This window comes from Salvia hispanica, chromosome 2 (assembly GCF_023119035.1).
Source record: "Salvia hispanica cultivar TCC Black 2014 chromosome 2, UniMelb_Shisp_WGS_1.0, whole genome shotgun sequence".
Classification (NCBI taxonomy): Eukaryota; Viridiplantae; Streptophyta; class Magnoliopsida; order Lamiales; family Lamiaceae; genus Salvia; species Salvia hispanica.
Genome location: NC_062966.1, coordinates 18,770,389 through 18,796,679, shown reverse-complemented (window position 1 = coordinate 18,796,679; position 26,291 = coordinate 18,770,389). Strand labels below are relative to the sequence as shown.

Genomic DNA, 26,291 nt, shown 5'->3' with positions numbered 1-26,291 from the left:
TTCTAACTATTTGTTATAATATTCTCAAAATACGTGAAAAAAGAAATGTGTCACATAAGGAACACAGAGAGTACGTATTCTTAGTATGCTACAATGATATAGTAATCATTCAATCATTCTCAAGCCCCAAATTTTGATCCATCAATTAAAATTCAACAATCAGAAACAAGTTGGAAATATACTGTGAGGCCAAACTTCACAAGGAGTCTATACAATTTAACAACAATTAACAACCATCAACAATTCCGATAAATTTCATATGTTTCAAAATATATAAGTGGAGACAATTATTCATTATGGAAGACACTGATAAAGAAAACGAAATCTATCTGATACAACGTGAAGAGTTTCTGTTTGTTTTTCGACATTATCACAAATTATGAGGCGAAATCTCGCTGCTTTTCTCAGGATTCTATCCTTGTATTTTGTTTTTATAAGTATTTTCACATTCCCAACAGAACCAAGTTATGCCATTTCGTTCTAAAGATAGCAACAAATTTGTTGCTAATTTTCTATCTATCAACAAAAACACTTTATTATAATGGAAATTCAATTTCCTGTATATTTATATAAACACCAACTCAATCGATACAAATCAACATCTTGACTTGAATATTTTACCTAATCAACTGTGAAAATCACAAAAAAGCTTCAGCATTTTTGCATTATGGCTAACAATGGAAGTATTGCAGTCATGTTGTTGGCATTTTGTTTCTTTTCATTTGTCGACAACTCAACTGCAGAGGTTCTTATTCTTATAGCTTAACAAATTTAAAATTTTGTGTTAATATATTTTAAATTATTAATTTGCAGTGGTTAAACCATGGTGGAGCCGTGGAGGAGACCTGAGCAACAGAAGGAGTGAGATCGGAGGAAGTATCAATCCCATCTCCGTTCGCTTAGGGCTGTTGAGACAGAGATGGAAATTGTTGGCCGGATTCCACATAACCGCGACGCCGGCTGTGGCCAACGGAGTAGTCTACTTCCCGTCGTGGAACGGAAATCTTTACGCTGTTGATGCCGCCAACGGAGCGCTGATATGGCAACGGAATATAGGGCAGTGAACATTCGTCAACGTCACGGTGTCACGGGCGACGCCTGTGGTGGCCGACGATCTCCTCATTGTTGGAATCTACGCCCCGGCCTACGTCATCGCTGTCACGCGCTCGGCGGGAACACTTGTCTGGTCTACTCGGCTGGATCCCGGCGTCTGGAACGGTTTACAGAGGGTCAGATGATTCCATGTTAAAACCAGGAAAAATCGTCTTGATGATAGGAAAAAATTGTTCGAGATGTATATATTGTTTTCCGTTCTCTATTTATACTGACAATGAATTTTTATTATATTTGCATATATGTTTCAGTGGATTCTATGTCGGGGTAACGTCTCAGGAAGTGACATTACCGGCGACAAAATGTTGCACTTTCCGAGGAAGCATGGCGAAGATAGACGTAAAAAGTGGAAAAATATTATGGCAAACGTATACCTTACCTGATAACGGCGGTAAACTAGGAGGATACGCTAGCGCGGGCATTTGGGGCAGCAGCCCCTCCATCGAGGCCTCGTGTATGTAGGAACAGGGCAACTTTATATTGCTCCCACCGAGGTTCTTCAGTGTCAGGCTAGGCAGAACAACAGAACAACGCCGCCGAGCAAGCCTGATGAGTGTTTCGGGCATTGATGGCGTTTGATTTGAATAGTGGGAGAATCGTGTGGGCTAGGCAACTAGGTGGTTATGATGTTTTCTACTTCACTTGTTTGGTCCCCAATAACCCCGATTGTCCGCCCGGCCCCAACTTGGATGCCGACTTTGGTGAGGCTCCGATGCAGCTCACCATTTTGTCCAATGGAAGATTGCACGACGTTGTGGTCGCGGTTCAAAAAAGCGGCTTTGCTTGGGCTCTAGATCGCGCCAATGGTGACATAGTGTGGTCCACTGTAAGTCATTAATTATATTTGTGTTGATGAATGTTTTTTGGTGTAAAATGATAACTTAAATACGTGCCATATTATAAGTCTAATTAGCTTCACTAATCACTTAAAAACTACTCCCTATTTTCGGATGGAACTAATAAACTTCTATTAGAATGATGACCATATTTTGTAATTTTTGCTTGTGTTCGGATTACAGAAAGCGGGTCCCGGAGGCCTACAAGGAGGAGGGGTGTGGGGTGCCGCTAGTGACGGATTGCGCGTGTACACGAATATAGTGAATACCAGTAGAGAGCCCTTCACTCTGAACCCGTCTACCCGAAACACTACAGCTGGTGGATGGGTGGCGATGGACGCCAACACTGGGAATATCTTGTGGACCACGGCTGATCCAAGGAACGAAACCGCCCACGGGCCGGTTACCATTGTCAACGGAGTCCTGTTTGCAGGGTCGGTGGCGCCAACAGGCCCCGTTTTTGCAATGGATGCAAGGACAGGGGCTATAATTTGGACATTCGAGACGGGAGCCACCGTGTATGGAGGAGCATCGTCGAGCTACGGATGCATCTTCATTGGGCACGGCTATTCAATAGGTCTCGCGAAGTTCCACCCCACTTGGACCAGCGGCAAATATCTCTTTGCATTGTGCATTCCCTAAAAAATCAGAGTTAGAGGAGTAGTAAACATAAAAAGGTAATAGAAGGGTCAAGATATGTGTGAGGCGGCGCCCAAAGTTCCCCCAAACACTTCACTAGGAAAGGGAACTGTTTTATTACTAGTGAAGTAGTTTGAGGAAACTTCAGTCGAAACCACACCAATCACCAATCACAATGTACTATGTTGTAATAATAATACAAAGGCTTCTTGTTGCCTATATTTATATAGAGGACCTACTAACTCCGTACCAAGAATCAGATCTTTGTCCAAGACACCTAAATAAAATGGCAATATCTGAACCTGGTCACAGATGTGGGTCAAATTATATGATTCAATAATCTTTGGAATTAGTCACTTTTCAAGCTTTAATTACTCTTACTATAATTATGTGTTCATCAAATTCAACTTCCTACACACTCTACTGATTTTACTCGTTTGATGCATGATACTTTATGAATGTTAGTTAACCTAACAACATGATTAATTAATTCTTATGCAATTCAACAAAAATATTTCGTGTTAGATAACAAGGGAGCGAACCATAATAATAATCCACAACAATTTCGTTGATTCTTATGGACTTCTCAGGAAAACAAATGAAGAAATTACTAGTAAGACATGTGGCATTTTAATTTCCATGTGGAACACTGCAATTATTAGCAAATTTGAATTGAAATCTTAAGTGATGAAAAAAATACAAGTTTAGTAACCATTTTGAAACAAATTAAAGTTTAGTAATTTGGTAAAAATATCATAATTTAGCAATATTTTCTAAAATAAACCAAAAAACTAGTATAAATAAAACATTATTACTAGTATTAATTATCTTCCTATCCTAAAATAAAGCTTAAGATAATTCGGAACTCAATAAAAGTCTCGTTTTCCCTGTAACTAGGAAAACATTAGATTCCAACCAACCAAAACAGGGGTTGTTTTAATCAACACATGACATATATTGTCCACAAAAGGAATTTAATCTTACAATTATTTAATTTAATGTACTGATAAGTTTTATCTCCTTCAAAATTCCAGTAAATTAGTAGTATATAAGAAAGAGGGAGACTCTGAACCTGGTCGAAAAAGTAGCCCACATACTTAAAAGGGTATCACCTTTTCCTTCATCCCTAGAATCAAAATACATAGTAGTATTTCTTACAGTTTCAATTGGTATCTTTTCTTATAGTCTAACATGGAAAACACTTGCAAACTCACCATGCTTATAAGCAAACATTTCAAGCACAGTTTAACAAGGGATTTCGGCCTTTAAGATTTACATTGAAAATAAGTACTCCAATGGTATAAACCTTCAGTTTAATTATTCTCGTATTCGACAAAGAATACGAGAATAAAGCCTTAACCAATAGTCTGGGCCAAGAATAAAAGCCTAAAAGAACATGTTAGAGATGCAGAAAATCATTCCTATAAAGAAAATTGCTTTCAATCCGAAATACCAAATCCAGGAGGAATCAGTCAAATTCTTTACATCAAAGCAGATTGTTGTGGTTTTCTTGAAATCTGACGCCTCATGATTCTAAAGCATAAGCTGGCCCTTCACTTAAGCCTATGGCTGGTTCATTTCAATCGAAGGACTTGATCGTGTAGTTTTAGAGATGAATCCTACGATAGGACCACTTGCCAACCAAGGGAGAAATTGAACCTGGTTAAGAATGTAGGTTATGTTATGTTCTGCCATGGAAGCATTTTCACAACTGAATCTGCATAATTGATCCTATCATCCTTTTCCAACTTACTTTCACCAAAACTAAATCATATTTGGAAGAATGATACTCTGATTCACCAAGTGTCTGATTTGATCATAAACACATTATGCAGCATTTGATGATTGGGAAATGCATGGAATCGTAATATTCTGACCTTTTGTGATACCGAATATGATCTGAATGGTTTACACTTCCTACAAAGACTATGCTCCTCTGTTCCATCAACCACTATATATAGAGGTATCAGTTTGAGTTTAGTTATCAAGCAAGTGGAAACTAGTCGTCGGTTTTCCCCCAGAGTTCCCTCTAACGCTTCATTGCATAGTTTCTCGAGAAAGGATAGGCACTGAAGTGTTTGGGGGAACTCCTGGGGCAATCTGATACATATTCAGTGCCACAATGGATTCAGCTTAAAACGACTAATAAATCATCAGGTCTCGACCGGAGTCCTCCCAATCACTTCATTGAGTAGATGAGTAATGCTCGCTGAAGTGTTTGGGGGAACTCCCGTGGCGATCTGATATAAGACAACGGAGAATTAGCATCATACCTTGTTGAGCCTCAAAAATCAGGTATTCAGCTAATTATTTGAGTTCACATTAACTGCATTTGACTGTATGGGATTACATATTTTATCCAGATCATCAACCAAGCACTTTGAGCAGATGAATTGGGAACAGAAAGATGAATACAATTATGTGTTGCAGCAAAGCAAAAAATAAACAAAATGAAGGTTTAGCAAGACTAAAATTGACTACGGAGGCCCTTCCACCATCAGTGGCAAGAATATTCTAACTTACAAACAATAGCTCTAATCATTTGTGGAGCCACTTTAGTAGGATGTCTACTGACAGAGATCCCAAGATTTTACATCTACAAATAAGCATGTTGTCGAAACATTTCTCCGCATACCAAGATTTTAATGTATGATTTATTAACACATTACTTAATCTCAAACTCTGATCATATTTAAGTCACAAACTTTAATTCCATATTTCCCACTCATAGATAGTCGACATAGAGATAATGGATATATCATGATTATCTAATCGAAATTTAGATCGATACTATAGTACTAGTATTTTATTTCACAAAATTAAACATTTTGTCACTCGTACGACCTGCTCAAACAGTGTTAACTGGGCACGTTTACAACACGCAGTTCTCCACCAAGAAAATAAAGCGAATTTTTAAAATATAAGTGTATACAAGCAAAGATCCAATTGTATACCACCAAAAAAAAACAAAGAGATTAGAAATTAAAGTTGAACGAGATATGCTCGGAAGACACTTCGAAGTGAACATGTATAACTATAATCTTTTAATACCATTTCAACTAGGTAAATCCAAAAAATCTAAACACTCTCTAGAAGTCGAGAATTTAATTAGATAATTTTGTTATTTTTATTGTATAAATTGTTAATTTTAACGAAATTTGTACTTTTCTTGTGTATGAATTTAATTAGATAATTTTGTATGCATTAGATCATTGAATAGTGCGAAGTAAAAAATAAATAAAAATTGAAGTCTGTGATTTATAAAAAGGGTGACGTGTGATTAATAAATCTTTAAAGTCGCAAGTCAAATTTATTTATGTCAACTTTTTTGGCTTGGGAGAAAGTAGGCTTTCATAGGAGTTGTATTTTTCAACAATTAATAATTCAATTTTTCCCATTAGAAAACTTCAACATTGTAGAAAAAAAATACTCTCTCTCCGCCAAAGTAATTGTCACTCTTTTTTTATTTCAGTACATTCCAAATAATTGTGACACTTCATTTTTACTATATATAGTAAGTAGGTCTCATTTCCACTAACTCACTTCACTCACATTTATTTATAAAATCAATATAAAAAATGCATCTCGCATTCCACTAACTTTTTCAACCAACTTTCCTTTACATTTCTTAAAACTCATGCCCACAAGTATAATTTTACGGAGGGAGTAGATCAAACGACGAAGACTACACGTTTGTACTGTACTTTCCCTAATCAAAGAGGCAAAAAACAGTAGTCAAAGGCCCAAAGCCATTAATTACTTTGTCAACTTTGATAGAGGAAAACTTTTTTGGTACTAGTATTTATTGTTTTTAAAATAATCAGCACATTAACATATTAACATGAAAAAAAGAAAAAAACTAATTTGACTAAAGAAAATTGATGCTAAATCTCGAGTAATAATTTGCCTCAAATAATTTTTTTGACGTTCTCTATGATATTTATGAAGGATTTCTGTTAGTTTTGCGACTTTATCACCAGTTATGAGGCGAAATCTCGCTGGTTTTTTCAAGATTACATCACAATATTGTCCTTCTGTCTGCGAATAAGAGTCTCATTCTCTTCCTGTATGGATTTTAGTAAATAATACTCCCTCCGTCCCACAAAGATAGTCCCACTTTGACTCGGCACAGGTTTTAAGATATGTAATGGAAAGTGAGTTGAAAAAGTTGGTGGATGTGGATCCTACTTTTAAAGTATTAGTTTTATAATAAAGTGTGAGTAGGAATGAGTTAATGGAATATGGAGTCCACTACCAAAAATGGTAAAAAGTGAAATGAGACAAACTTTGTGGGACGGACAGAAATGGAAAAATGGGATAATCTTTGTGGGACGGAGGGAGTAAAAAAAAGTGGCTGGAAGAAAGTTAGTGGAATAATATGAGTCACACTTGTATATATTAGTTTTAAATGATACTATGTGAATGGAATGAGTTGGTGGAACGTGAAGTTTTTTTACCATTTATGATAATTATGAAATGAGACTACTATTCATAGATGGAACAAAATGGAAAAATGAGATTCTCATTCGCGAACTGAGCGAGTATAATTTTAAAATTCTTATTTCGGTCACTTTCTCAATTGAAACACGTTTTGCCGTTTCGTTCTAAAGATAGCAACTAATTTGTTGCTAAGTTGCTATCTAGCAAGAAATACACTTTATTATAAAGAAATTTTTCCTGTATATTTATCAAAATTAATATATAAACACCAACTCAATCGGGAAAATCAACTTCTTGACTTGAATATTCCACCTAATATTTATCAACTGTATTAATTGCAAAAAAAAAAAATTCTAACATTGTAGGCCTTTCCATCGCCAAATTATGGCTAACCATGGAAGTAATGCAATTTTTGTGTTGGCGTTGTGTTTCATTTCATTTGCCGACAACTCAACTGCGGAGGTTATTATAGCTAATTTTTAATTTTTATTGTCTTTGTATGTATACTTAGATTTTTACTTTTTTTTTAAAGTGAAGCTTTGGCAAATTATTTGCAGTGGTTAACCCATGGAAGAGACATCAGCAACAGAAGGAGTGAGATTGGAGGAAGTATCAATCCGATCTCCGTTCGACTAGGGCTGTTGAGACAGAGATGGAAATTCTTGGCCGGATTCGACATAACGGCAACGCCGTCGGTGGCCAACGGTGTAGTCTACTTCCCGTCGTGGAACGGCAATCTTTACGCCGTTAACGCTGCCAACGGGGCGCTGATATGGCAACGTAATATAGGGCAGTTGACAGGGATACCTCCGACAGGAACATCCGTCAACGTCACGGTGTCGCGTTCGACGCCTGTGGTGGCTGACGATCTCCTCATTGTTGGAATCTATGGCCCGGCCTACGTAGTCGCGGTCACGCGCTCCACGGGAACACTTGTCTGGTCTACTCGGGTCGATCCGACCCCCTTGGCCCTCGTTACGGCATCCGGAACAGTTTATAGAGGGTTTGTTCAATTCTAACTCCATTTCATGTATTTCCATCTTAAAACCAATTAGTGATAGACTGATAGTAAGAATAGTTTGGAATTTATATATTGGTTTCATTTTTGTGTTTGTACTGATAGAGGATCTTTGTTATATTTACGTACATGTTTCAGTGGATTTTATGTGGGAGTATCGTCTCTGGAAGTAACATTACCGGCGTCGAGATGTTGCACTTTCCGAGGAAGCCTAGTGAAGATAGATGTAAAAAGTGGAAAAATATTATGGCAAACGTATACCTTACCTGACAACGGCGGGAAACTAGGAGGATATGCCGGCGCTGCCATTTGGGGCAGCAGCCCCTCCATTGACACAAGGCGTGGCCTCGTGTACGTGGGAACTGGGCAACTGTATATTGCTCCGACTGAGGTTCTTCAGTGTCAAGCTAGGCAGAACAACAGAACGACGCCGCCGAGCAAGCCCGATGAGTGCTTCGGGCCGGATATACATTTTGATTCATTGATGGCGTTTGATTTGAATAGTGGGAGAATTGCATGGGCTAGGCAACTGGGTGGTTATGATGTTTTCTACTTCACATGTTTGGTCCCCAACAGCCCCGATTGTCCGACCGGCCCCAACTTGGATGCCGACTTTGGTGAGGCTCCGATGCAGCTCACCATTTTGTCCAATGGAAGATTGCGTGACGTTGTGGTCGCGGTTCAAAAAAGCGGCTTTGCTTGGGCTCTAGATCGCGCCAATGGTGACATCGTGTGGTCCGTTGTAAGTCAATAATTATATTTGTGTTGATAGACGATAATTGGTGTAAAAAGATAACTGAAACTACTATATACTCAAGTCTCGTGAGTTACTTCATTTATCACCTATTGATTTTAAGATAAAACCTCGTAAACTTCTATCACATTGACTATATTTATAATTCTTGCTTGTATTTTTAAATATACAGAAAGCGGGCCCTGGAGGACTAGAAGGAGGAGGGGTGTGGGGTGCAGCTACCGATGGATCGCGCGTGTATACGAATATAGTGAATTCCAACAATGAGCCCTTCACTCTGAAGCCGTCTACCCGAAACACCACGGCGGGTGGATGGGTAGCGATGGATGCCAACACTGGGAAAATCCTATGGACCACGGCTAATCCGAGCAACGAAACTGCCCACGGGCCAGTCACAATTGTCAACGGAGTCCTATTTGCAGGCTCGGTGGCACCAACAGGGCCCGTCTATGCAATGGATGCAAGGACAGGGGCTATAATCTGGACATTCGAGACGGGAGCCACCGTGTATGGAGGAGCGTCATCAAGCTACGGCTGCATCTTCATCGGGCACGGCTATACAATAGGTCTCGCGAGGTTCCACCCCACTTGGACCAGCGGCAAGTATCTCTTTGCCTTGTGCATTCCCTAAAGAATTAGAATTAGATAATAAAGGATAAAGAAAATAAATACTCAAAATATATGTGAGGCGGCGCCCGAAGTTCCCCCAAACACTTCACTAGGAAATGGAACTGTTTTATTACTTGTGAAGTAGTTTGAGGAAACTTCAGTCGAAACCACACCAATCACCAATCACAATGTACTATGTTGTTATAATAGTAATACAAATGACTCTTGTTGCCTATATTTATATATATAGGGGGCCTAACTCCGTACCAAGAATCAAACATGTGAAGCTTTTTTTTTTGTCCTAATTAAAATGGCAGTTTCTGAACCTGGTCACAAATATGGGTCATATTATATGATTTAACAATCTATTTGAATTAGTCCCTTCAAAGAATCTTCGATCCTTCAGTTTTCTAGCTCTGTCGCCAACTATTTCCATGTGTTCACCAAACTCAACATCATACACACTCTACTGAGGAACGATGCACGCTTTTACTCGATCGTGTGATGCATGATTATAAATTATACTACTAAACCTTTCAACAAAATTAATTCTCCTACTACTACAATTTAACAGCATATTTCGTTCTAGATATATAGATTAAAGAGTCGACTACGTACATTATCGTGAAAAAAGTTGACAACTGCATCATGAAACTAATAAAAACTACAAATAAAAATGTGAGCTTAAGCTTAGTGAATTTTGTAATATAAATCCTTACAATGGCAATTGGCTAGTTTGACAATAAAAATGTGATCTTATACTGTTTTCCAAGTAATAGAAAAAGAGTGAGAAATGATCTGTCAAAAGGGAAATGGGTCCAAATTCAGTTGAGTTGAAGTGCCCCTTGCTAAAATGTGAACAGCGAAAAAAAAAAGAAACTTAAATATGGCAAAATGTACATTGGAATATGGAGTAGATTATATATATACGAAAATACAATATAGATTTTTACATGTTAGCTGCTCATCATAATGTCAGAGAATTCAAATAATTTCAATTCGGTGGGAATGTGGGATGAAATAATTAAGCCAGCCATTCCAAAAAAAATACATTTGTAATAGAATGCACTACTGCTCATTAGTGTAGTTATTTTTATCTTCTAAAGAGGGCCGATCAATAATGGTTCCCCATCTAAACCCATGGTGACTCGAATCCTTGACCTCTTAAAGGAGAAATGTCTTACCAACTAATCCGGACTTCACAGTACATTAGTTTAGTTCATATTATAATTGAACTTTGACGTAAGGGGGTTTCCATGAATCGAATACTACTATAAGTATTACTCAGTAATATAGTAGACATGATACTGAAAGGAATTCAGTCTTACCATTATTTATTGTACTGATAATTTTCTTCCCCTTTTTAATTTTAGTAGTACTAATTTGCTTATACAAAGTATCCAGTAAACTAGTAGTGAGAGTCTGAACCTGGTCGAGAAAGTAGCCCATATACAAAAAAGGGTACCACCTTTTCCCTCATCCATGGAATCAAAAGACATTCTCCATTTCTTACTTGGTATCTTTTCTTTTAGTCCAACATGGAAAAACACTTCAAATAACTTGCAAGTTTAGATAATTAATGTTGTGATTTATGGTGTAAAATATTCGGGCCGGGCTGGGCCGCCAGCGCTGTACTACTGACCCAAAACAGTTATCATCTACAATTTACATGCAAAGTCACCATGTACATGCTATAAACAAACATTTCAAGAACAGTTCAACAAAGGAATTTGGCCGTGGGATTGACATAAAAAATAAAGCCTGAAAGAACATTTTAGAGATGCAAAAATAAATCCCAGATCAAGTAACTACAAATTTAAGTTTGTCATATCGAAAGTTTTCCTAGAAAGAAAGTTGTAATCAAAATTACCAACTCATGTAGCAATCATTCAATTTCTTTACATGAATGCAGATTGATGTGGTTTTCTTGAAATCTGACGCCTCATGATTCTAAAGCATAAGCTAGCAAAATGGCCCTTCGCTTAAGCTTATGGTTGGTGCATCCTGATCTAAGGACTTGACCACGTAGTTTTAGAGATAAATCCTCGATAGGACCACTTGTCAACCATGAAAACAAGGTAAATACATGGGAGATATTGAACCTGGTTAAGAATGTAGGTTATGTTATGCCATGGAATCATTTTCATAACTGAATCTGCACAATTGATCCTATCATCCTTTCCAACTTACTTTCACCAAAACTAAATCATATTCCGAGGACTGATACTCTGATTCACCAAGTGTCTGATTTTATCATAAAAACATTTTGCAGCATTTGATGATATTACAAGTTGGGAGATGAAAGGAATCGTAATATTCTGACCTTTTGCGATACCAACCAAATATGCTCTGGACCTTCTGGGTACTTCTGTGTCTGATATGCATTTCCTACAAAGACTCCGTTCCTCTGCTCCATCGCCAACTATATATAGAGGTATCAGTTTGAGTTCAATCATCAAACAAGTGGAAAGTACTCATCAGTTTTCCCCTAGAGTTCCCTCCAACGCTTCATTGCATAGTTTCTTGAGAAAGGATGGACACTGAAGTGTTTGGGGGAACTCCGGGGGCGATCTGATATCAGGAATAAAGAGTGCACAGATTTTATGCATTTGGGGATACCTGAAAAGGGTCATCTTAGGAAAAAAGAAAGAAAACAGGCAATTCAAGTCCAATGCATCAGCATAGTAATAATGCCGGTGCGGGAACGGACTCAGCTTCAAACAACTGATAAATCATCAGGTCTCGACCAGAGTCCTCCCAATCGCTTCATTGAGTATTTTCTGGGATGAGTTATGCTCGCTGAAGTGTTTGGGGGAACTCTTGTGGTGATCTGATATAAGACAACAGAGAATTAGCATTATACCTTGTCGAGCCTCAAGGTGCACTTAAATCAGGTATTCAGCTTGTGAGTTTACATTAACTGCATATGACTGTTGCACAGTTTCTTACTGTCTACATGAGATTGCGTATATATCCCACCTTTATCAGGTGATCTACCAAGCACTTTGAGCCGCAAGATTGGGAGCAGAAAGAAGGTAACAGCACATGCAGGGTTACATGAGAGTCGTGACATTGCGAAAAATGGTGAACTCCCTTGTCATGGTCAAATTTATTCTCAAGTCCAACAGACAAATCACAAATAGATCGCTCAGGTAAAAAAAGTTCAGTTAAAGCCCAACTGACGGATAAGTTCGTCTTCTAGAGATGCTACAAATGACATGATTTGCCATACTTGATGAACAAGAGAACTATGAGAGGCTATTAAATGCAAAATGTGTATAATGTTAGACAAACGGTCAAATATGAGAAAAGAAAACTAAAGGGAAGTATATGTAGAAAATATGGATTTCTGGAAAAATGCTAGTATTTCATACTGTCCAAGATATGACAAACAGTAACTACTCAGCATCATATGTTGAGCTAAATCTTCAAATAGAGGTAAACAAAGTAATGGGATGGAACTAAAAATTATTAACACATAATTAACTAAGTGCAGAGATTAATGCTCTTACCTGCAATTTCTCTCAAGGAAGACATGGATCTATCAATTTTGGTTCATTATTAGCCATTAGAATGAGCCAGCTTGCGAACTCTTGGTGATGAAATCAGTTCCCCACCAATGGAAGATGGCAAAGAATGACGTCTGGTTGGAGCATTGCTTCCAGTTGCATCTTGTTCAAACCTTGGGGAGACTTGAGCTCTCACCTTTGCCTGGGGAGACATTAGAATGCAGTTTTTTTTCCATGTAACTTGGAACCCTTCTCACACTCTCAAGGGGTTCCATCATTATTATCCATTTAACTGGTAAATCAATCGTCTGGCTGGATTTGTAGTTTCACTGCTAATCTCTTCATCCCTGAAGTCCTTTTCTAATAGAAGAATATCTTGGCTTTTGTTAGAGGTAACTTTTGCTTCTAGCTCGGCTAAATCCTCCACTAATTTACCAGTTGAAGAGTTATGTCTGCACTGAGGGTATAGGGGCTGTAGATCTTAAAGGCTTCCTTTAATGTCTTCTGGTTTTGCTTACATAAGTTTCTTAAATACGTATATCACCTATGGTTTATTGAACTTTGACACCGGGCTTAGCTTTTCGGTTGTCAAATTGTGGATGCTCCTGAGCAGAAACTTTAGCTGGCTTCTACTTGCAGATCTCTACAAGTACAATGTACTTCCACAGTTAAAATAGAAAACATAGTAAGATTCATATATTATGTTAATATAACAGAGACAGCAGAGTTAAGATTCTTTCAATTTACTACATATACCTCAAAAATGTGATTCAAAAACCAAAATACACACAACATAGACAGTGCAGAGTTAAGATTCTTTCAATAGAGGAAACAAAAGCTGATGCATCTGGTTTGTATAATCACAATTAAGAGAAAGATTCTCCAAAACCCAAATGATCACACCTAGGAACATTACTGTACACGTATATGTCTCACGAATGATAGGTGCAATTAGGGGGAGTGGGAAGGAGATAAAAAATATGAACAGAAAATACATATTGAAACTTACAGAAAGCTCTCTTCGTGTCAACAGACTAGAATTGGATTCTTTTTTACCAAAAGTAATGCCCTTGAGGAGGCTGGTATCCTTCAAAACCTGTACTAATTCAAAATTTTGAAAATGTCATAACCAACACCATCTCCAGATTGAGCTATAAAACATGTAATTCATTGATTCCGCATTTACAAATTGCATCCTATTGCACTTAACTCCCACAACCAAAATGAAGGTTTAGCATAACCAAAACCGACTACGGAGGCCACCACCATCAGAGAACATAATTAACAAAGCATGTTCATCACCAGAAATATTATAAGCAAAAATATTACTCCACTTAACAGTTCAAATATTGCAAGAAAATCCCTAACTAACAAACAAAAGCTTCAATCATTTGTGTGTGGAGCTACTTTAGTAACATGTCTACTGAGATGAGAGAGATCCCAAGATTTTACATCTACAAATGAGTTCATGTTGAGGAAACATTTCTCCATATAGGCGACAAAAAATGGTCTCCTTTAATCATACAAGCACCCACCAAATAAAACCAAAAAGGAAGTGGGGAAAGTGAAAGCAAATAACATCCCACCAAAATTATATACATGAAGAATCAATAATTGCTCAAAACCCATGCAGGAATTTAACTCCAATTTTCAATTTAAACATCAAACTTGCAAAATATCCGACCTAAACACAATAATTGCAACAAATTACCATTTAAATTGATCTTCAACACCCTCAAATAGAAATTAATTAATTGTAATAAAATGAATGAAAGAATAGGAAGACGGCCGGCCTGACTATCTCAAATTATTTGGGCCGGGTTAGCTCTTCACCAAATTACTACAGACCTTGACCCAAAATCAATTGCATACATTATTTACTTGTCGACCTAATAAATTGAAGTTCAACTGTATTTGATATGTATTGGGTTTCATAAATATATACTCTCTCTATGCCCTAAAAATAGAAACTGAAACAACGAAGATTTTGGAGAGAGAGAAATAAAAGTGTGTTAAGGTTTCACCTCTTTAAAGAGAAGAAAATATTTTTATTTTTAAAAGACGAACAAAAAGAAAAAAAAAATTATTTTAAATTAATAAATACTCTCTTAATTACATATGACTACAACTTGCAATTAATCCTAAGAACGGGTATTAGGTTGCTCTTTCCTAACTCGAACACTGCGTAGGAGCGATAGATTAATTAAGATCCAATCGTGAAATTACTTCCGACTAAGTTGTGTTTAATGACCACTAACTACAAAGTACATAAATTTATATTGCCAGCTGCGTTTTTAGGCATATAGTATATATTTTTAGACAGACATGTAGCTGAGATTTTTATATCTAGGTATCCATATATACATGGAAAATTCATTTCCAGGGAAAAATCGTTCATATTTTTTTCCTTGAAAGCAAACCGATAGTGGTGGTACAGGTACACTATATCAAAACCATTGGTTTTTAGAAAGAAAACCTCACATTAATTTATTATGTCATAGTACAATTTTGATTATAATTGAAGCATTATAGCATTTGAGAACGCCTCATAAATTTAAGAGCAATGATAAACAATGATAAACAACCAAATTTTATACAACCAAAACAATATTATATTAGCTATTTTGATGTGTTAATTAAATATTAAAATAATAAATATAGTTAGTTAACAAATTAAAAATAATTTATTAGTCTTTGGCCTCATTTTCAATTTTTATTTTTATATTTGAATTATTTCTCTATTATTTTTTAAATTTGAATTAAAGTATGCATTAATTACATTTTATGGTTCAAAAAAAATTTAAAAATTATACACAAATACCGTAATATTATGCACGTTCCCTATACTATATATATGTCTATACTTTTTAATTAAATGTCTATATACATTACTTTTTCTCCCAAATAAATCAATTTTTGGTTGTACAAAATTTGGTTGCATAGACTTATTGTAAATTTAAATTTTTAAAATTTGATTTGTGAATTTTAGAACGTCGTTCCAAATCCTAAAGTTTGACTGGCTCCAACAAGTAGTAGCAAAGCTACCCTGCTATTTAAAGCAAGAACAAAAAAGTCTGCTTAATTAATTTAATAAGAAAAATACTTGAGAAATCGAAAAATAAATTAACAAATTGTCAATAAGATACGGAATCCATATGCACGACAAATTAAGCGTAATTGACTTGGTCAATGACTAATTTTTAAGCAATAAATTGACAACTCATTTTCCAAATCCATACCGATTTCTATACAAACAAAGCGACGATTAAACAATAGTATAATTATAACGAAATTTCCACATTAATAAAAAAGAAGTTAATACCGAAAAACAATATGATATTCAGCCACTAGATATATATATGCAAGTATTTCAAATGGTCACCGCTGTAAATTTTGTTTTTATATTGTTTGATAATATAAAGAATAATTGCAGCTATAACAAAACAGAGAGACAAAAACAAATGACCATGCATATTCGAAATTAGGTGAGACTAACACATCAAACCAAGATTTGTGAGGTTGATAGATTATACTCTTTTGCCTTTAGATTTTAGACACCACCGACGAAATTTTAAATATGAATGTATACAAATCTTCACATGGGAATTAGGTAACATGCATTGCTTACTTAGTTCTACTTCTAGTAACTATTGTATCAATCGGGATATTAAATACTCCATATGCAGTCCTAGAATCACTAGAATTATTGAATTTTGTAACTTGCATATATAACATCTAGAATCACTAAAATTCGGCCCTTTTTCCCTATGTTTCTCACTGTGCAGCATTAATTGTTGTCTAGCTGAATCTGTCACATTATTCTGTAATCAATAGTTAGGATTTAAGAGTTTAGTATACTGTTAGGACTTAGAAAGTCAGAATAAAGTATGTGTATTGATTTAAGTTGAAGTTTAGTATGTTGATCAAAATTCACTCAGTTGTCACCTCTGCCCAAGTCAAAAGAACAAAAATCATGTACGCAAATACTTTAGGATGTGGTACTAAAAATTGGAAAAGCACCGAGCTTTCTTTGAAGCACTTATTGATAATGATAGAATGCATATATTATAATGATAGAAAATCACGCACAACCACTAAATGTAATTATGGCACCTAGACATCGCAACATTTATTATTGTGAATAGTATAACAATATATAATAGTAATAGTACTATACATCATTATTTTATATTTTCATGTAGTGCGAGTAATCAACAAATTTATGTGAATTAGTACTTATTATGGAAAATTCTCCTTCAATTATTAAATCAATTTGTGAATAAATTACTCTACCTTTTAAAATTTTGAAACTTTACACCTATAAGTTACTTTTACAAGTCCTTTTGTGCTGAATGGTCTTGTCGGTCACGAAGCCAAGAGAGCGACAATTTAATCTTATAATTATTACAATTAAATCACACACATATAATTTAGAATGGACGTAAAGATCTAGTAATTGAAATTGAAAACGACAATTTGATCTCGACATCTCTAACTAATTATTCTTCTATCACATTCCCACCCACCCCCCTAAAACCCTCCACCCCACCCATCACGAGAAGCCCACGTGCCCTGTCCCATTCGACGGCGAATACTCTTCCCCTGCATGCAGCTCCACCAAACCCCGCAGTCAAACCCCTCCAACGACGCCGTTTAATTCCGAGCTCCCTTGACTTCCTCATTACTTCACGGCTGCGCTTCCTTAATATCGTAGCCCGCGCCGCGCTGGACCACCGCATTTATATAGTAGTTTTATATAGTTAACTGCATCAGCATGGCCTCCAGTCTCTATATTTTTATAAGCAATACGAAAAAACTAAATAAATAATGAAATAACTGAATCTTGTGTGAATTAAAAGACATCTGACTTGACTTTGGCTTACTTTAGGAAATTGTCAGCTTCAGATCTCAGACTGAACATGAATTTAATTCTAAATCCTTTGCATTGAATCATCCCCAACTTCCACCAGTTTCCTGACATTTTTCCCTCTCATACTCATTTTGCTGCTGCACTTTTCTCTTTTCATTGTACAACTAGCACCCAAAAAAGGGAAGTCACTTTATTACAAACCTCTTTCTTGCATCTAACTTTTATGAGATGAGATGCTCAGGTGAAATCGCAGCCACCCTTTTCCTTTTATGATTTGTGATTGATTTGATAGAGAGAGTGATTCAACGATGGAGAAGTATTCATGGATTCCACTCTGTTTCTTGATTCTCGCCACATTCCCGTTTTCGAATGCTCAATTAGTCCCAACAGAGACCAGAATCCTGTTCCAAATCCAGCAGCTTCTAGAATACCCACAATCTCTACACACATGGAACAACTGGACCAACTTCTGCTTCCTCCCTCCCACCCCAACCCTCACAATCGTCTGCTCCGACAATCACATCACTGAGCTCACCATTGTCGGAAACAGAACCTCCCCTTCCCACGTCCCCAACCTATCCCCTTCAAACACCGCCGCCGCCTCTCACCACACTCTCTCCCCCAGATTCTCCACCGATTCCTTCTTCACCGTCTTGACAAAGCTCTCAAACCTCAAGAAACTCTCTCTAGTCTCACTAGGCCTGTGGGGCCCGCTTCCCCCCAAAGTCAACCGCTTCCGGTCTCTTGAAGCTCTCAACATCAGCTCCAACTTCATCTCCGGCGAACTGCCCACCTCTGTTTCGACTTATCCGAGGTTGAAAAGCCTAGTCTTGAGTGATAATCTGCTCAATGGGAGTGTTCCTGATCTAGCTACTTTATCCTCTCTTGAAGAGCTTGATTTGAGAAACAACTATTTTGGGCCTAAGTTTCCATCACTAGGAAACAATCTAGCATTCATCAATCTTGCTAACAACTCTCTGAGATCTGAAATCCCTCAGGATTTGAAGAAGTTGAGCAAGCTTCAATATCTCGATGCTTCGTCTAATAAGCTCGTTGGCCCGATTCCTTCGTTTTTGTTTTCGTTGCCGTTGATTGAGCACATTGGTCTATCCAAGAACCAGTTGAGTGGGGCATTCCCACCCAATGCTTCTTGCAGTGGTAATCTTAGTTTTGTGGATGTTTCGAGTAATCTTTTGATTGGGAGGTTGCCTTCTTGTCTTGCTGCCAACGTCCGGAACAGAACGGTTGTAATAATGTGGAACTGTCTGTCGAATACGACGTCCAAGTATCAGAGACCGTCTGCTTTCTGCCGGAAAGATGCACTTGCAGTTATGCCTATTGTGAAGAGGAAGGAAGAAGAAGAATCTACCTTGAAATTAGGCATTGTGCTTGGAGTAATTGGTGCAATTGTGGCGATATTGGGTGTTTTGGGGCTGTTGATTATTGTTATTTACCGAAGGCTGCAGATGAAAGGGCTTAATGAATTCAGAAGTGAGAGTTTTGTGATGGAGAAAGGCTCTCCTTTGGGAAGTAAGCATCAATCATAGTAAAATGAATTGTGTTTAAGTCCTTTTTTTGATCTATGAAATGAGTTTGGTGTTTGCACCTTTGATCAGGGCATGTTCCACAGCCGATGAGGATGACTTCGATAGGGCTGCCCCCGTACCATGTGTTCACACTCGAGGATATGGAGGAGGCGACGAACGATTTCGATCCATCCAATCTAGTGGGTGAAGGACAGGTATGTGTATATATTTTGCTCTGTTTCTCTCTGTTTTGGTGTTGAATAATACTGTAGTAGTATGAATGTTTGAAATGTGGGTGATCAGCTATACAAAGGAAGGCTGAGAGATGGGTCTGTGGTGCTTGTGAAATGCCTGAAGCTGAAACAGAAGCATTCTCCTCAAGCTCTGCAGCACCACATGGAGGTGATATCCAAGCTGAGGCACCGGCATTTGGTGAGCGTGCTAGGCCACTGCATCGTCCCTTACCACGACCATCCCAGCTCCGCCACCACTGTCTTCATCGTGCTTGAAAACATGTCCAACGCCTCACTACGAGACCACCTCATCGGTACACCACCTATAATTGGCACTATGTGTCCTATCACGGGACTTATACAGTGGTTCCAGTTCTTGCTCATCAGCTAACTTCGTTTTTTCTCAATAACAGATTGGAGAAAGAGAGAAGCGCTGAAATGGCCACAGAGAATGGGCATCACGATGGGCGTAGCGAGAGGTATACAATACCTGCACACGGGCGGGATTGTTGGGAACGACATCAAAATCGACACCATTCTGTTAGACGAGAGCCTCACTGCAAGAATCAGTAGCTACAACATAACCATACCATCTAAGGTAAAAAGACAGAATGATGCATCATGCATTATGTACAAACTCAAGAATCAAACTAAAACTTCTTGCTTTCATCAGGTGGGTGCGGAAAGCCCTCTGCACGGATCAGATGAGTCGAACACGAACACAGAAAGCAGCAGCCAAAATCCAGAAAAGGAAGATATATATAGGCTGGGAGCTATTCTTGTTGCAGTCATCACCGGTAGACCTATAGACTCTCAGAGTGAACTACAAGACCTTAAATTTCAGGTATACATAAAATATGTACTTAGCATTCTTACTACATTACCTTAAACTGAACACAATGTTACTTACATAAATTGATGGTTGCAGTTGGAGAGGAGCTTGGCAGAGTCACCATCGAAGCTACGAGACCTGATCGATCCGTCGATGAGGGGAACCTTTGCATATGAATCATTAAAAACAGTGGTGCAGATCACCGTAAACTGCTTGAGCAAAGACGCGATGGCACGACCGACTGTGGAGGATGTGCTGTGGCATATGCAGTATTCTGTGCAGGTTCAAGAAGGATGGACTAACAGTGGCAACCTTAGTGGCAATCTTAGTGGAAACCTTACTAACAGAATCTGATTTATGCCAATCATTGCTTTGATGCTTGTCATAATCAGATCTCAACTAGCAAATTTGATGATCAAACTTTGTAAAAATTTCTCTGTTTTTCCCATCATGAGTTCATGACTAAAACTTAAAATGCAAAATTGAGGGGTAAATTGTCACCTCTCTATGTATACTGCACAATTAGCTTGCTGAGACTATACTCAATTCACAACTTCTGTAAGGGGGAAATTTTAACTTATTTCATCTCATTACTTGAATTTCCACCTTCAAATGTATCGATGTTGCATAAATAAACACACAACTTTTGTCTGGACACATTTTGGATGCGATTATAGTAACGAATTGTCTTTTTCTAAATATGTGGCAAAATAATTTGGGCATTAATAAGGGTAAAATAGTTCGATTTGCCTATATATAAGTTTTCAGTCTTCACTATGAAACTGTTGTAATCATATTTAACTAGGTTAAAACACACTGGCATGACAAATTTTATGTACTAGTACTAATTATTTATTTTACAATGATCTCACATTAATATAACTGTATTTATTTGACCAAAACTTTTAAATTAGGAGACCCAAACAAATAAAAAGATCCGATTTTGGAGCTCTTAGCAATTTCCGTCTTACAAAGGACTAGTTTTTCCGGCAATGCAGTGGATGGCCGCCGGCAACCTATGAGGCAAAAAATAGCACAACTAGTTAAAGATGGACTGTACAAAGAAGCCATTGCGCTCTACGCGCATAACCACGCCGCCTCCATCCCGCCGACGAATTTCACCTTTCCCTACATCCTCAAAGCCTGCGCCGCTCTCAAGGCTGTTTCCGGCGGCCAAATGCTCCACGCTAGCCTCCTCAAATTTGGGTGTATGAATAAGCACACGACTACCGACCTCACCAACATGTATATGAAACTGGGCTTAGTCGACAGTGCAGCCAAACTGTTCGACGTAATTCCCCATCCAAGTATATCTATACTTAACGTTGTTATTTCCGGTTTTTTACAAAATGGGCTTTCAGAAGAAGGTTTTAGAGTGTTTCGACAATTTAGTGTCCCTAACCTTAGTATCGATTCCTTTACGGTAGCGAGTGTGTTGTCTGCTTGTGAGAATGCTGCGGTTGGGATGCAATTGCATTGTTTAGCCATCAAGATTGGCGTAGAAAGCGATGATTATGCAGCAACATCGCTTATGACGATGTATTTAGATTGTGGGGAGTTGGGTTTTGCTTCGAGTTTGTTTAAGTGGATTGAGAAGAAAGGCGTGGTTTTCTACAATGCTTATATATCAGGGCTTGCGGAGAAAGGGATTGTGGAAATGGTGTTGTGTGTGTTTAAGGAAATGAAGCTGTTATCTGAGAAACTTACTATAGCTACCATGGTTTCTGTGCTGTCTGCTTGTGGAACTGGTAGGTGTGTGAGATTTGGTAGGCAGCTTCATGGGCTTATAGTTAAAGTTGGATTAGAGTTCGACACTAACGTTGGGACTGCCCTTGTAGATATGTATTCAAAATGCGGTTCTTGGCAATGTGCGTATGGTGTATTCAGTGACATGGGTGGTAACAGAAATCTGATAACATGGAATTCGATGATAGCTGGAATGATGCTAAATGGTGAATGTGAACAGGCTGTAGATCTTTTTTCCCAATTAGAGACTGAAGGAGGAGGGTTAGAAGCTGACTCTGTGACATGGAATTCTATGATCAGTGGTTTCACTCAGCTAGGAAAGGCTGATGAAGCTTTTCTCTTGTTCAGAAAGATGCTATCTTGCAGTGCAATACCTAGTGTGCGATGCATCACTAGCTTGCTAGCAGCTTGTTCATCCCTGTCGATGCAGAGCTATGGAAAGGAGATACATGCGTTTGCTGCAAGAAGGAAAGTCGTTGATGATGTGTTCTTGGCTACTGCAGTCATCGACCTGTATATGAAGTGTGGACAACCTGGTTTAGCCTGCAACGTTTTTAACCAGTTTGATGTAAAGCCAAACGATCCAGCATTTTGGAATGCCATGATTTCTGGGCATGGAAAACATGGGCAGAGTGAAGCAGCCTTTGATGTTTTCAATCAAATGGTAGAGCATGATGTTGAGCCAAATTTAGTTACTCTGAGTTGCCTTTTGTCTGTATGCAGCCACAGTGGCCATGTTGACAAGGGCTTCCAGATTTTTAGATTATTCACTGTGGGATATGGTTTTAATCCGACTTCGAAGCATATGAGTATCTTGATTGATCTCCTTAGTCGTTCTGGAAGGCTAGATGAAGCCTTGGAACTCCTAAGAGCAACAGATGAAACGTTTGCTTTCGTTTCAGCTTCTCTGCTTGGCGCTTCCGAGCAACATATGGATAATAGGTTAAGAGAAGAGATGGCTCAGAGAGTTGTAGAATTAGAGCCTGAAAACCCGATTCCGTTTGTGGTTTTGTCCAACATATATGCCAGACAAGATAGGTGGAAAGATGTCCACAAGATAAGAAAGTTGATGGACAAGAAGGGACTGAGAAAACTGCCTGGGCTTAGTTCAGTTGCAAGCGCCTAGAAAAAGGATTATTTGCTTAGAGTCAATGTTATATCAATTTTTGTAGCGCTCTTCAACACCACAAATCTGCTCACAAACAGTCAACTTCTGTATTAGTCACATGTAAAAGTAAAACCTCCATTTCTTTTTCTTTTACTTTTTGATAGTAAATTACACATGGTTTGTGATTGTCCATGCGTTATCCATATGATTTTATAACATTTGTATACTTGATTTGTTAATTTGTATATTGAGTTTTAGCTAGGCCTTGAGGCAGGATGATAGAAAATGAAGGTTACAGTTGGCAATTAATATTATGATATTATACTACTCGGATATCCATTCCTTAAATTACACTATATATATATATGTGTGTGAGAATTCTTTCCTACTCGAAAACAATGAAAAAAGAGTAAACTGTGTTTAAAACAATGGATCTGGGTTTCAGTTATGGAACTTGGAAACCTCATAAGCTGAGGTGTTCTCCCTCATCTGCCAATGACATAGCTCGGGATTTTGATGCAGCCAATGTCAAGTTATGCTGTTGGGAATTCATTGGTTGCCCAAATCTGCTCATGAAGCTCGCTGCGCAACCTACGCTTGCAGTACTCGTTGTCGTCGACGGCTGTGCGAAATTCAGATGATGAAAATTCATTCCAGAACTTCTAGCTCCATTCACATTGTTGTTCTTCGCAACAATTGACGTGAAAGCGGCAGCCAACGCTGACTGGAAACTCGGATCGTGGGCGATCGCTGCAGCAATTTTCTGATCATTCCCAGTTTGCTTTTGGACGCCGGAGAAAAAGGGATGGTGAGAATGAGGTGGCGCCATCGTGGTGGGAAAATTGGATGAGAAGTTGAGGGAAGTTGGGGAAGAGCGAGTGTTGGAAAATAGGGTTGATGATAATCTGTTGCTGTGGTGATTTGGTGGGGTGAGGTCGAGTATGACTGTGGGGTGTGATTGTGATGAGGAGATGGTGGCTCGTGGGAAATTCGAAGCGGTGCTGAAATTGTATCCGGTTAGACAGCTGGTGCTTGTGGTGGAGCCGCAGCTGAGCATGGCCGCGGCTGAGGAGGTGGCGGAAGCCATTGCAGCGGCCGAAGGCGGGAGAGGGTGGTTGTGAGCTCCTTCGTAGGTGGTGATCAGAATGCTCATGTCATCTATACTTCTTTGCACCTGCATATTGTAACACCATTTATTAGTTCCATTTCTTTATTTGGGTGAATGTTAAAAAAAAAAAATCACTATTTCCTTCGTCCCATGTTAGTAGTCCTTTCTTTTAAGCTCGGGAGTTGTGACAATTATGTTTTGTGAGAGATTATATCGGAATACAACTCAAGTAACTTGGAACTGCAGAAGTACTAATTAATAGCACAAACCTGTTTTCTGACGGGACAGGTTGGGGAGACAGTGCAACGGTAGTAAGCCCGGGGGCATGGATTTCCTTTAGCTATTTTTTGTCCATATTTCCTCCATTGACATCCATCATGCATCTAATCAAGAGAGAGTATTATTCAGACTAATGAAATTAATGATGCAAAGATTCAAACAAAATAAAATGTACTATTAGTACCGTTTGAGTGTTGCATTGAGCTCTTACAGAAACCCTAGGTTTCTTCATAGGGTTGTTGTGCTGCAAAATCTCATCATCTCCGATTCTAGAATGTTTGGTGGATGATCGGACGTCGTTGCTCCCTTCTTCCTTAGATTCATCTAAGCTGTTTCTCGAATTGTCCGGGTGACATGAGTTGAGCCCTAGTTCGATTCCGTCAAGTTTATTTCCATTTTCTAGGGTTTTGCTTTTGTTCATCATCTTCTTCTCCTCCTTAGGGCCTGAGAATCTCCCAAGACTCAAACAAACCAGCTCCGATTCCTCATCAGAACCGGCCATCGAAGCGAGATTTGTTACTTTCTTGGATTGGTCAGTTATGCCGTTGAACTGCTTTTTAAGACAACTGTAATCTTCCATGATTTGTGACAATGTGACTTTTAATCTCTCATTTTCTTTTCTAACTTCTTCCATCTTCACTTTTGCTCTTGTCACATTTGCCCCCTGCATGCACATATATATAAATGATTAGATCTTGAATTATTAGTTACCAATTATTTATTCAGCAGATCTGGTGACCAATTCATGTTTACTAGCTGAATCTAACTTTTCTTCTTTTTTTCCCCCTTAAATTAATTTCATGCTTGGATTTTGTTTCACATTTGTCGTGTTTTATTTGTTTTGATAAGATGCATTATCTATTGTAAATAAAATATGTGATGATGAACAAATTAACAGGAGACAGCTAGCTAGCTGCATGCATTAATTTAATTAACCAATTAATGACAATTGACAGGGTACTAACGCAACTCATGGAAAATAAATAATTGCTTCTAATATATATCTCGAAATTTAATTAACTAATTAATGACAGTATTAACAGCTGGATTAATTAGTAGGGTGATGCATCAAATGATATGGATCACATATCACATATATTTACCCTAATTGAGTTTGACCAGATCTATACAATAAAGAATTATCTATATCAGCTGCAGTTCAAGAAATTATTCACGATAAGAAATAGAAAAGGGTCAAAAAAAAAATTCTAGAGCTTTAATTTCTACTTTTATTATATATACATATTTAATCAGTCGATGATCTTCTTAAAACTTGTGATGATATCTTAAACTAAACAGATGGCAACTAATTTTCTCTTTAATTTCAAGAACGATCAAAATGAAAAGAGTAGTACTACAAAAAGGATCCAAAGTAAAGATATTAAAAAAAAAAAAAAAAAATTGGTTACCTCCATCGATAACGTTTCTGTATTTAGGGTTTCTTCAATTTCATCATTATTTGAAGACATATTTATCATCGCTTCTCCCTCAAAAATCATGCTTCCTGTTCTAGCTTTAGAAACTTTCTTTATCTGAATTTCGTTTGTGATTTTTTCTTCTTCTCAAAATTGATTTCATTAGTCTTCTATTTATAGACAAGCCCAAAGATTTGACTTGTATAATAAAAAACTATGCATTATGAGGAAATGAAGGATTCAGAGCTGACCTCTT

At 37.8% G+C, this 26,291-nt stretch overlaps 4 protein-coding genes and 1 pseudogene across 4 annotated transcripts; 4 read left to right on the top strand and 1 right to left on the bottom strand.

The window, feature by feature from the left end:
* Nucleotides 1–677: 677 nt before the first annotated feature.
* On the top strand, nt 678–2,908 carry LOC125206408 (annotated as a pseudogene).
* Nucleotides 2,909–7,349: 4,441 nt separating this feature from the next.
* On the top strand, nt 7,350–9,654 carry LOC125203349 (polyvinylalcohol dehydrogenase-like). Its single transcript, XM_048101673.1, has 4 exons — nt 7,350–7,490; nt 7,586–8,031; nt 8,185–8,788; nt 8,973–9,654. The coding sequence occupies exons 1-4, from the start codon at nt 7,413–7,415 to the stop codon at nt 9,429–9,431; spliced, it is 1,587 nt and encodes a 528-aa protein (XP_047957630.1). The 5' UTR covers nt 7,350–7,412; the 3' UTR covers nt 9,432–9,654.
* Nucleotides 9,655–17,805: 8,151 nt separating this feature from the next.
* Nucleotides 17,806–20,978, top strand: LOC125203718 (probable LRR receptor-like serine/threonine-protein kinase At1g14390). Its single transcript, XM_048102137.1, has 6 exons — nt 17,806–19,318; nt 19,405–19,529; nt 19,618–19,861; nt 19,961–20,145; nt 20,221–20,391; nt 20,476–20,978. The coding sequence occupies exons 1-6, from the start codon at nt 18,097–18,099 to the stop codon at nt 20,731–20,733; spliced, it is 2,205 nt and encodes a 734-aa protein (XP_047958094.1). The 5' UTR covers nt 17,806–18,096; the 3' UTR covers nt 20,734–20,978.
* A 331-nt stretch (nt 20,979–21,309) lies between these two features.
* On the top strand, nt 21,310–23,419 carry LOC125203347 (pentatricopeptide repeat-containing protein At2g02750-like). The gene has a single exon (XM_048101671.1). The coding sequence runs from the start codon at nt 21,398–21,400 to the stop codon at nt 23,249–23,251; it is 1,854 nt and encodes a 617-aa protein (XP_047957628.1). The 5' UTR covers nt 21,310–21,397; the 3' UTR covers nt 23,252–23,419.
* A 112-nt stretch (nt 23,420–23,531) lies between these two features.
* LOC125203348 (probable WRKY transcription factor 72) lies at nt 23,532–26,170 on the bottom strand. The gene is made up of 4 exons (XM_048101672.1): nt 26,030–26,170; nt 24,805–25,284; nt 24,611–24,724; nt 23,532–24,407 (listed from the first exon to the last, which is right to left on the bottom strand). Exons 1-4 carry the CDS (start codon nt 26,117–26,119, stop codon nt 23,697–23,699), a joined length of 1,395 nt encoding a protein of 464 aa, XP_047957629.1. The 5' UTR covers nt 26,120–26,170; the 3' UTR covers nt 23,532–23,696.
* Nucleotides 26,171–26,291: the final 121 nt, after the last annotated feature.